Consider the following 13034-nt stretch of genomic DNA (forward strand, 5'->3'; position numbering starts at 1 on the left):
TTCACCGCCTTATTATAATAGGAAAATTAAACATAAAATCCCTAACGCAATAGAAAATAAAAGTAAAAAGCTCACTCCAGCCATAAATTTTAATTACAATTCTAACTATAAGTTAAGAAATGATGCTAAAGATATAGACTAGATGATAATCTCCAAACAAGTTAAATCAAAGATACTTCGAATAGTCAACGAAGCACTAGATAAATTTTTTTCCGGTGACAAATAGATATCATAATCTATTTAATAAAGAATAAATCAAAATTGCGTTTTCAAATTCTAGAAACTTAGCTCAAGTTATAGCCGTCCATAACAACAGGCAAATTGCGAATGCTGAAGATGATAACGCTAAATATAAATGTAAAGCAAATTAAATATAATTATAATAATACCAACTTCAAAAATAATAGTAAAACGCTGAACCCAAACTCTAATCAAATCACCATTAAGAAAGCAAAGATCAAAGAGAAACTACTCAGATAATTCCATAGATCCTATAAGTAAACGACAGACAAACATGGCGACTAGAAAGAGCAACATCTATTTTGAAAACAGTAATGATAATACATATAATAAGCAAAAATATAAAACAAACACAAACATTATAAAATCTGATGATGAAAACTATACTAGTTTAATTCATAAAACATGTGATGGCGCCTGAACACAATGCAAGTTTCAGAATAATTGTAGAATAAAAAGCACCGTTTATAGATGAGGAACTGATTCAGGGAATGGCGCAAAAGACATTCATTAATGAGCAGAATGTGTGTTTATATAAAAGGCAAGGCGTTTTCATTAAGGAAAAACCAAATCTCATGAAACAGAAGAATCATGTTTTCAAAGGTGAAGCGGAATAATTTGGATGAAGATCCCTTTCAGCGTGAGCCTCAAAATTTAACTTCCATGATCTCTCATTCTTCTCTTCCTGTAATGCCAAAAGTACAAATGCCTTCAGATAAAGATTATTTGGTTCTTACACCTTTCGAAAATATATCCATCAACATACTGTGGAATATATACTGTACCCTGTATTGAGTAAACAGAGCTTGTTTTTCAAGTTGGTTAATCTACAAACGGTGTGATAAAAATAGTTATAAGCTTCACATTTTTAAGTGAATTGATAAATCTTAAACAGACTCTCGTTCAAAACGGTGTTGATCTTTGCCTGTATTTCTTAAAATGAAAAAACTTTTCAGTGCGGTTCGTCGTTTAATTTCAACCCTACAAAGTAATATAACGTACACATGATTCAGTGTGATATATTTTAAGAATTTGGAGTGGATAAGTAATTATCAGACCAACCCTGAGTATCAAATACGATTTAGTTCTTTACTTTGCATAGTTTATTTATATTAAGAATGTCTCCAGAAGCATAAACAGCTAGAAATTCTGATCATTTCCGGGACTCACTTACCCGATATTTGGACCTCTACTATATATGCATAAGCATATATATATATATATATATATATAGAGAGAGAGAGAGAGAGAGAGAGAGAGAGAGACATAGATAGATAGATAGATAGATAGATAGATAGATAGATAGATAGATAGATAGATAGACAGACAGACAGACAGATAGATAGATAGATAGATAGATAGATAGATAGATAGATAGATAGATAGATAGACAGACAGACAGACAGACAGACAAATAGATAGATAGATAGACAGACAGACAAACAGATAGATAGATAGATATGTTTCTTTATTAGCCACACAGGGCTGCACACAGATAGAACAAATTACAAGGTAGAGCTTTTCTTTTGGGGGTAAAAAAAAGAGAGTGGTGGTTTTCGATCAAAAGGGATCGTAAAAGGAAAGAAAAAGGACAAAAAAAAGGGAGGGGTTAAAAAAAAGGGGGGGAGAGAAAAAAAATGAATAATAGGGATCGTTAGATAGATAGATAGATAGATAGATAGATAGATAGATAGATAGATAGATAGATAGATAGATAGATAGATAGATAGATAGATAGATAGATAATACTAATAGCGACAAAAGCAGTATCAACACCAAAAGGTAATATTTATCTTCCCCTTGTTTAATATGAGAGGACGTGTCATCGACATGTGAAGCATAAAAGTACTCGTGTTTACATCTTTGACGAGTGATTACCACCTGCTGCGGTCACAGTGATTTTGCACTTCCGTGAGATTCTCGATGGCAGACATCCACCGGTCTGCGATTTATAGTCTCTCAGTGTCTATATGCGCACTGAAGTCGCAAAAAGCCAGTGGGCTTTCTTTTATCTTTTTCATTATCTTATTTGCTTCAATCATTTAACTCCGGCCATGCTGGAGTTAAATAAAACCATTAAATGAGAAGGTGTTTTCGTCCCTAAGGGCGGTATTACTCATTATGTGGGGATTTGAAGAGTCTACGACCATCTCTGGAATATAAGTGATGTATGTTCCAAGCGTGAACGAAATCGAATGAAAAATATTGATTTTAAGGGGGATCAAGAAAAAGGCCTGTACACACAAAGACACACAAACACATCTTCCGTTATATTATATATATATCTATATATATACGACAGCCTTCTATCACTTTCCGTGTACCAAATCCACTCCCAAGGCTTTGGACAGCTCGAGGCTATAGTAGAAGACACTTGCCCAAAGTGTCACGTGTGGTTGGGAAACAAACTTTTACCACACAGCCACGCCTGCTCATTACTAAACAATAATTAATATCGACATTGCTTTTATGCATCACAAGTTCAAATATATTTGAGAATCGAAGCACGGGTAGAGCATCTTTCATAGTTATGTCGTAGCGCGTGTTGGTGACTAAACGCTGATTGTAAAAAAAAGCCTTGTACGATTTTATTTTTCACGGTGAGTCAGTGAAGTGGTAAAGTCCAGTAGTACGTTCCAAAGATGAACTGGCAGCGGGAGGAAAGACAGGAGGGGGAATGGAGCTTAACTACTACGGAGTAGCAACGCGTGATGAAGACCGGAGGAAGCGTGGAAAGCGAAACAACGGCTGATAATTAGATAGATTGTGTGCGCGTATGTATATTTTTGCTGATGCTTCATACGTTATTGTATGTTAGTGAGAGAAGATATAGTCTAGCGAAGCGGGAGCGTGTGTGAAAGAATGCATTTGCGTGTTTGTGACTGTGTGTCTGTGTTTTTTGCGTGTGGATTGGAGTATCAGTGGCAAGAATTGATTGTCGTTGTGAGCAATGTTAAACTACGTATGAAAGGATTAAGGACGGTTGTGAAGCAAAGGGGAACTGACAGGTATGTAAGGGTTTTGCATTGGACCAGAGGTATACGTTTATATAAGCGCTTAAGGTGGAGATAAGAGCAAGTGTCTGTGTAGAAAGATGTACGTGGACCGAGTGTGCAAGTATGTCTGGGTATATACGTCTTAGCGTGAGAGTGTAAGACATTGTGCCCGTGTGGACATGATGTATGTAGAAGTGTTAAGTGGTAATAAGTTGGCGGAGAGGTTCCATGTGTGTAAGCGATAGCTGTGAAGATGTGTTGGGTCACGAGGTTTGTGTACGTGTGTATGTGTGTGTGTGCGTATGTTTGCGTGTGTGTGTGTGTGTGTGTGTATTATTGTATCAATTGCTTGTGGTAATGTGAGGATGAGATAAAAGCAGTCAAGAGGGTGTCGACCTGAGTGGGGTACGTGGGAAGGAACGGGTAAAATGAGGGGGCGGTTAAATAGAGAAACATTGGAAAAGAAATTTAACACCAAAAGTGCTGTAGGCTTGGAGAGAAAGTGGGATTCTGTTCTTTCTGGAATGGTAGGGACTCCAGTGATAAAAAAACTATTTAGAAGACCAAGAGGTGCTGCATGAATGGCTGGTGAAACTAAAACTAAATGCCATTTAATCAAACTTTATTTCTAATGGTTTAGAAGATCACAGAGTATACGCAGGAAAAAACAAAACTACAGAAACGCCTCTGAAAATAGTTTATTGTGTTATTTCTTTTACGTGTTTGAATAAGGATGACAAAATAATTAAACCTTGGCCTGGTATACTCATCATTTCCTTCCTCATCAGTTTATTGCAAACAGATTATTGCCTTTTCGATTTTGTTTCCGTTTTTTCTTTTTTCCCCTCGCTAGTTTTCTATAAATATAAAAGTATTTAAACAGAATAAAAGAATAAAGCAGTTATTCTAAACTGTTTTATTTTTTTATCCTTTTATATATGTAAATATTTCATTTTTTTTTATATGTATACTAAAAATAATTATTACCAAATAAAACTGGCAAGCAATGTTAATTATAAAGTTGTAAATTTTACTACAACAGAACATAAATCTTTACAAATTTACAGCCATTAAACAATAAACCTATAACTTCGATGAATTCGATTGCCAGCTGGTGGGGGTTATCGGGCAGCGTAATCTCACTGGCAATGCAATATATATATATATATATATATATATATATATATATATATATATATATATATATATATATATATTGTTATATTTCAGAATGGTCATTTTGCCAGTTTACCCAATAAAAACACACGCACTATATATTTGGTGTTATTTTGCTTCAGTGTTATTTATTTTTTACATTAATCTTAATCTTATTTCGGCCAGAGTTCTTTCGTCACACTCCTGTGACCGCATCAGTGGTCCCTTTTTTTTCTTCTTTCTTATTTGTGTTAGTAAGGAGAGACACAAATAAGAAAGAAGAAAACAAAGGACCACTGATGCGGTCACAGGAGTGTGACGAAAGAACTCTGGTCGAAATAAGATTAAGATTAATGTAAAAAATAAATAACACTGAAGCAAAATAACACCAAATATATAGTGCGTGTGTTTTTATTGGCTAAACTGGCAATATGACCATTCCGAAATATAATAATATCTGTTTCAACACACGACTTCACATAAAAAATCTTGCACAACAAATATTTAAACGTATATATATATATATATATAGTCCCTTAAACATATAAACATATAAACATATAAACAAATACAGCCACATAAGTATTCTGACAAAACAAAAACCAATAACGTTTAGAAATATATACGTGTTTAATAATAATGTAACATATCTATACAAAAACAAACAAAATAGAGAGGCATACTCACACATACCTGCACACACATACATATGTACATACCTATGTGTATATATATATAAATATACATATATATATATATATACTTATATATATATATAATATATATATATATATATATATAATATATATATATATATATATATATGTATGTATGTATGTATGTATGTATATATATTAGAAGAAATGAGGTACTCAGAAATTCGGATGGTTTTATATTTACAGATATTTATTTGTATATTACATGTTTTTATACATCATATATCATAATCCAGATTCTCCATCCCATGTAAGCACAGGAATCAAGCATTGGATGTATATGGGTGTGCGTGAAGGTGCGTGGCTTAGGGGTTAGCGCATTGGACTCACGATCGTAAGATCGTGAATTCAATTCCCAGCGACGCATTATGTCCTTGAGCAAGACACTTCATTTCTTCATTTCCCGTTGCTCCAGTCCACTCAGCTGGCAAAAAATAAGTTGTGTCTGTATTTCCAAGCGCCAGTTTTGTCACATTCTGTGTCACGCTGAATCTCCCCGAGAACCACGTTCTGGGTACACGTGTCTGTGGATTGCTCAGCCACTTGCACGTTAATTTCCCGAGCAAGCTGTTCCGTTGGGACCCTTGTTGTCGTAACCGATGTAGTGCTCCATTGTGGAACCGCAATGGCACCATGGTTAGGACAGCGGACTAGCGGTCACAGGATAGCGGTTTCGATTCCCAGACCGGGCTTTCTGAGTGCTTATTGAGCGAAAACACCTAAAGTCCTACAAGGGGGTGGCGGCAAACTCTGTTGTATTCTTTCATCACTACTTTCTCTCATTCTTTATTCCTCTTTCTGTTGTACCTATATTTCAAAGGGCCAGACTTGTCACGCTGAATCTCTCCGAGAATTGCGTTAAGAGTACACGTTAAGAGTACACGTGTATGTGTGTGAGTGTGTGTTTAATACAGTTTACTTAACAAATTTGGTTCTTCATCTGGTACAGCTTATTATAGAGATATTTTCAGCCATTCAATTTGGGGCAGAACTTAGTTATGAAACATTTTTCCATATTCCTCCTGAAGGATGTGTCATTCTTTGGACATTTGTAGAAGGGAAAGATCTCAAATTTTCCTTCTCCACATGTATCTAGGTGTTTACTCAGTGGTATCTTGCGCCGTTCTTCCTGTCGGACATGTTGTCGGTGAATCCTGGCTCGTTGGCATAAAGAATTTCCAGTTTCACCTATGTAATCCTCCTTGCACGTGGTGCAGGTTATGCAGTATATTACGTTCTGCGTCTTGTAGTTCATATATATCTTCATATATACATATATATATATATATATATATATATATATATATATATACACTCCCATACATTCATACGTATATATATATAATAATCGTTAACCAAATTAGTAATCATAATATATCTTATGGTGTGGATGATTTCAATTCAACTTTAGCCTCCCCATTCTTATAAACAATAAGTAGATATTTAATTCGTATTGTGAACGCATGTGCATCAAACCACACTTGTATGTATGCTTATATATCCGTGGATGTTTGTAGGACTAATGTGCGTGCGTCATACAACCTAAGGGAGGACGTTTATACATTCGTATCTGTCAACGGTTATATTTAATACTTTTGTCTCTGTATTGTGCATTCGTTACTTTTTGCATCTGTTATTTATTATCGATCTTATATAAAGATGAATCTGTATCGTTTAATTTGTTGTTTTTCTATACACAAACCGAGAAAATATATTGCGGAACAGTTGTTATTTTAACGAGATATATCTTGTAATCACCTGAAGAGACACCTTACACCGTCGGATACTCCTAAACCAGTTGTTATGTATTCCACCCGTGAGAGATCGAAACAATTGTAGTGATTAATAAACTTTCTCGTATCTTCCATTTTCTGTCCCTCTCATCGTTCATGTATATTCAAATGTGATTTAGAAGCAACCCTCGTGTTTTAAAGACCACGCAAACACCCGGCGCTTTGAAAATGTAATCTCCACCGCGCCACTTCGCAGCAGATCGGTGAACAAGCATGGCCCATTCATTGTATATACGGGTTCGATAATCTATGTATGCTTGTGTGTGTGTATCTGTGTATGTGTGAGTGAGTGCGTGTGTGAAGTTTATGACGGGCTCCTTTCAGTTTCCATCTACCAAATCCACTCACAAGGCTTTGGTCGGCCCGAGTTTATAGTAGAAGGCACTTTATCAGGGTACCACGCAATGAGACTGAAACTTCTTGCCACACAAACACAAGACTACAAATATATTTTTACGTACGTTTCAAAGAAAATACAGCAGAGGTCGCCATAACAGTTTTCATTAGCAGACATGAGTTATTCAAGTTGCGCATATCTGTAGATTAACACTTTGTCCATACAAACAAACGACTCAACAGCGCAAGCGACACATATGCGCCATCGTTCGACACTACTTTAGAATTCTCTTTTAAAATTTCAAGCATGCACTGTACATGCACTTAATCACATCAACTCTCATTTCGTCTCATTTAGTCACTTTCATTTGTTCCCAACAACTGTGTTTCATTGGACGGAGGAAGTGGAATTCGGAGTACTCCAGATCTAATCTGTATGGAATATAGGGTACCAATGAACAATCCCATCATCTGATTTCTTCATTTGTTTCCGAAGACGTATGTTGACACGTATTGCTATGGCAAATGTAGACCTTCCTCCTAATGGATTCTCTAAGCTTTTTGTATGACTCAGTTTGTACCGCTGTTCACTTTACATCCATGATTTTGAAAATCAAGGAATATGACATACTTCCCATTCCTCAAATCAGTCACCATGGTTTTCTGTGCTGATCCATATTCCATGAAATTCTGAGGTGCGGCGCCTTCATTTCTGGGACATGAACATGTATTTCATCCTCAGTAACCAGATCCCGTAAAACATTGCCTTTGTTTTACTTCTATCTCTTCGAGTAGAGAAGAATAGTCTTCCACCCAGCTTTCCATCTTATACTCGGTCAATTGTCCAGTTACTCATTTTGCTCACAACAGAGTCCCTGCCATTTCCTGTTAGGCACTGTAACCACAGTCCAGTTGTACAGTAATCTTATGAGTAGTAACTCGTCTGTCGGCGCAAACAAACTCCTCTATATCTGGATTGTCTGCTGCCCGTACTTTGAAGTCAGTTAACAGGGCATATGTATGCTGACAACAATAACATTGCTTATTCTTCCCCTTGGTGGATGAGATGGGTGATGTATGTGAAGTATCTCAGAGAGACTAAGCTGGCAACTTCGAGGTTCAGGTAAAGGAATCTTGTCAATGAAAGTCCATTTCATGTTGAATTTATTCCGAGTATCGTTGAGTCTACAGATAAAGCAATTTATATGTTTGTGTGTGTTTGCATGCGTGCGTACGTATGTATGTATCTCGGTGAGTGTGTGTGTGTGTGTGTGTGTGTGTGTGTGTGTGTGAGTGGGTGGGTGCGTGTGTGTATACGTGTGTACATACGCTTGAACTTGGATGTATGTCAACGAATGTGTGAATATGTATGGTTACTACAAATCTTGTAATTCATAAATATAGCCAGAGAATACTTTGCATGAAAACCAAATGGCAGTTTTGACATGAGCGTTCTATTCGGTATTTGTCAAGACATTTTCCATACAATAATATTGCATCCGTATTGAAGAGAAAATATATTTAGTTCAATTATCCATTTGCGTAGGCTTCGTTGACGTCATGTATGATTGAAATATATCTAAAGTTGTCAGCCTTGTAATGAAATCACTCTTCCATTCTTTAACGTCTGCAATGTCCGCGTACTACAGTTGATTTATTCATTGTTCTTTAAAATGTCAATATTGTCTTCCTCTCATGGCCTTACTTTATCTTTAAAATATTTTTTCTCTCTCTTCATCACGGCAGTAATTTTACTCAAATAAATTTTTTTACTGCATTGGCCTTATTATATAGCTTTAGGAAATCGACGATCATATATTATCATTTTGAATGATTTTTTTTTTCCTTTTCCCCAACATTCATACATTAATTTTGGGGGAAAAACATGGAAAAATAGCAGGACAAATAGCCTTATCCCTTTCATGTGCTTTTTTTAAGTATCATTTTCCTCGAATTCTATTCCTCCACTCACTTCGTAGAAAATTGGTTTTAAATTTTGGCTCAAGGCCAACAATTTGGGGGAGGGGATGGAGTAAACCGATTACTGGAACTTATTTTATCGATTCCGAAATGATGAAGGTCAAAATCACTTTAAGACGCTTTAAGACGACGAAAATATTTTGACAAATTAAACTTAAATGTTGAAGTGAATCGATAAATGTATTGTTAAGATTAAATAAGAGCGTAACGGCAGACGAAATACCGCTAAGTATTTCGCCCGGCGTGCTAACGATTCTGCCAGCTCGCCGCCAACCATAATTATAACATTGATGTTATACTTACTGTATACCAACTTTTGCACTGGCCTTTACATATATATATATAGTAAAAAAAGAAAAGGAATTTCGATAAAGCGTTTTCCCCCACCTGGTGAGGCGCAATGCAAAACTATTTCATAAAAGAAGTAAAATGCACACAGCTAGCATAGTTTTAGGATATTTTATATGGTAGTCTCATGGTAGACGACTGTTTCGCGTTTCCCTAATCATGACATAAAAAATTATTGCAAAACGTTTTTACTCCATGTTCTTGTATGGGACTCTGTAAATGAATCAATATGTAGAAAAAAAATCTCAGGGGAGGTAAACTGCTGATTGTTATTATTTGAGACAGGAGAGGTTATTGCACATTTTTCAGATGGGATTAACTTACATAAGCTCGTGGATTAAAATATTTACTGAAATCAAAGTGGGCTATGCGTTCATTTACCTTAAATAGTACGGTAGTTGCGCACGCGAAAATTCAAATTTTATATCATTCTTTATATCTTTCTTATTAATCTTCGGGTTCACAAATCTGAAAATCCACAAAATATCCGTAGATTATATATAGTAATAAGAAAAAAGACTGCGGAATTGAGTTAGCAAACTCTTTTTAATGCATTGTTTACAATTGTTTCATCCATATCCATTAAATTCAATTTCAGATTTATTCTCATTCTCTGTGCAAGTTTTCTATCACACCGCATAACGGAATTCTCTCCTATGATCTCTGCAAAAGCAATGTGCTGATCGATTTTGCTATTTCGCTTTTAAGTAGCTTCACACAATTCTGAAATGGATGATGCCTTCTAATCACTTTCATTGAATATACTTAGAACATGAGTTAAATATTTCAAGGAAGAATAGCAGGGTGTTACAGATAACTCGGTTTTTACCTTGATAATTGGGTTTATCAGCACAACTATGTATTTCGCTGTGTCAATGTAAATAAAATGATTAGATGTCTTTAGATGTTTTAACAATCAAGTATTCCAAGGCCGTCACAGATATGATCTGTTGCTCGGCCAGCAGGCTTATTTTCGGAACCTCAGCGGTCAAATCTTTTATTGAATCCAACAACCAAGACAAAATCGTCGAATAAAGAAATCATTTGCATTCAGTTACACAGATATATATTCTTACGCAATCACACATCTATTGTGAGAATTATTTCATTCATATAGACACACCACTGCTATATACTATCACACGTAATTATACATATATGTAAGCACACATTCTTACCTTATTAAATATATACAGAGCTACATATATGCATGAACACTTATGCACCTGCGTACACAACCGTTCACTTGCACATACATAAATTTCAATAATTTGATATTCTTGTTCTTCTGTTCCCCTGCATAATTATGCGTATACTTGCTCAGCCCCGCCGCGAGCGGTACATCATTTGAATGATGTGGAGAATATTCCGCCAGCATTGCCGAAACGACCGCAACAAAATTCATTGACGGCTAGGACCACGGGCCACACGTCCCTTACCCAATTCAGGAACACAACGCATAAACTGCAACACAATTTCTTTTCTTCAACAAGCCCTGTCCTATTTAAAATTGACCCAAAACAGATCAAAAAGGAAAAGGACCCCGTCACTTTTAAACGGAATCTGCACAAATTTTCTTCAAATAATACCAGACAAGCCACCCATACCTAGCTACAACTCACTCAACAAGAACCCCTTACTCGAATGGAACATAATACCACAAAACTTGACTTAAAAGGGATTTAGATAATCCTGTCAGGTGGTTGTATTAATTTAGACATGGCCTGCCACAATCTTTGGTCGAAACATATCTAAGTTTTATATAAATTTTATATATATATTATATAATATATATATATATATATATAATATATATATATATATAATATATATATATGTATGTATGTATGTATAATGAATGTATATTGTATGCATGTATATATATATATATATTATATATATATATATATATATATATATATATATATATATATATATTTAAGTAGGTGAATGAATTATCCTATGTTTAACGTCAGCATGGAAAATTCGGTTAATGAGGGCCTTAACTCCGAAAATTCTAGTCATTTTTTTATGATCGAAAACTAGGTCAAAAGTACTGAATGGATCTTTATGGAATTTGAAAATTATATTCTTTGCATAAGGGCCATAACCCCCATGAAAATTCATATATTCTGGCTGTCGATGAAATTTTTACCATAGATATTAGACACAAATGAAGTAATATTTCTAAAATTTCATCTTCTTAGAAGTTAGAAAGACCCCTCCATGGGGACTTAACACCCATAATTTAGTCATTTTATCTAAGCAAAAACGAATACCTTGTGCTCTTAGAAGCTGTAGGGTCACCTGAGCATAAAAGATGAGCATTATTTGTAATTAAATGGTACAACAGTGTAACAGTTTGCTTTGAGATGTACTTAGATTGTGATTTCTGCAATGTGATGCATAAATTGTCAAGTAAATGAGAGGCATTTTTGCTTCCACTGATTCAGTTGCAAAGTGTTCAGTAAAGTTATTTGGTTGCAGACTTCCATTGAGTCTTTTTATTACCACCGGGTCACACATAGTCCCCAGATAGTAACATTGATTTCAAGGCCTTCCAAGATGAGTGACTGGTTATTCAAAGACATTTATAGATTGTAAATATATTCTGTCCAGTTACCTATCGGTATAGTGGTCATTTGCATACTCCAGAGGTGACACTTTCATTTCTCCTTAGCCCCCATGTCACACAGTTTTTGATGTTTATTTCAGTTGGGTCACGCCCTTCCAATTGTTATAGATCCATAAAGCATCTTACGGCTGTGCCTGTCACATGTTTGGTGAGGAATCCTACATTAGAAGTGGTAACGACTATGGTAAGGTAGCTGACTGCTTATTGTGATCATTCGGCTTTTTTGTTTCCTGTAGCTTTGCTCTCTTTTGCAAACCCAGTGAACATACATATATTTCCCATTTCAAAGAAATTGAAACAATAGCTATAAGAACCAAGTTAAAAAGATTCCCAACAATTCAACTTCTCTGGCTGACATTAAGACACCCACCCCCAATAGGGGCCTTAACTCCCACATTTTCGAGCTCAACGACCTTCATTTTTTGGGAGCAAAATCCTTTTAACAGGTTCCATAAGACTGGAATTTTGGAATCTGCGCATAAAGATGAGTCTTATGGGATACATGTGTCATGATTAGAATTATTTTAGGATGTGTAAAGAGGGAAATTAACCCTCATCTGCAATTTTGATGAAATTCGAAACAGATATTCCAGTACAATAAAGAAAATATAACAGAAAAAGTCTAATTCTTCAATTGCATGTAAAACGGGCAACGCCGGGTATCTCTGCTGTTGTATATATATAATATATATATGTGTGTGTGTGTGTGTGTGTGTGTGTATGTATATATATATATATACATATATATACATATATATATATATATATATATATATATATATACATATATATATATATATATATATATATACCAGGTGGGCTATTAAGTTAGACA

The 13034-nt window shown here is 35.2% G+C and overlaps 1 protein-coding gene across 1 annotated transcript in view; it reads right to left on the reverse strand.

The window, feature by feature from the left end:
- Window positions 1-7663: 7663 nt before the first annotated feature.
- LOC118763783 overlaps window positions 7664-13034 on the reverse strand; it is a 33548-nt gene continuing 28177 nt past the window's right edge. Inside the window, exons 4-5 of the mRNA XM_036503524.1 lie at window positions 9946-10032; window positions 7664-7826 (exon numbers count right to left, since the gene is read on the reverse strand). Of these exons, the coding sequence (XP_036359417.1) occupies window positions 7664-7826; window positions 9946-10032 (250 nt within the window). The remainder of the gene's footprint in view (window positions 7827-9945; window positions 10033-13034) is intronic.

This window comes from Octopus sinensis, linkage group LG6 (assembly GCF_006345805.1).
Source record: "Octopus sinensis linkage group LG6, ASM634580v1, whole genome shotgun sequence".
NCBI lineage: Eukaryota > Metazoa > Mollusca > Cephalopoda > Octopoda > Octopodidae > Octopus > Octopus sinensis.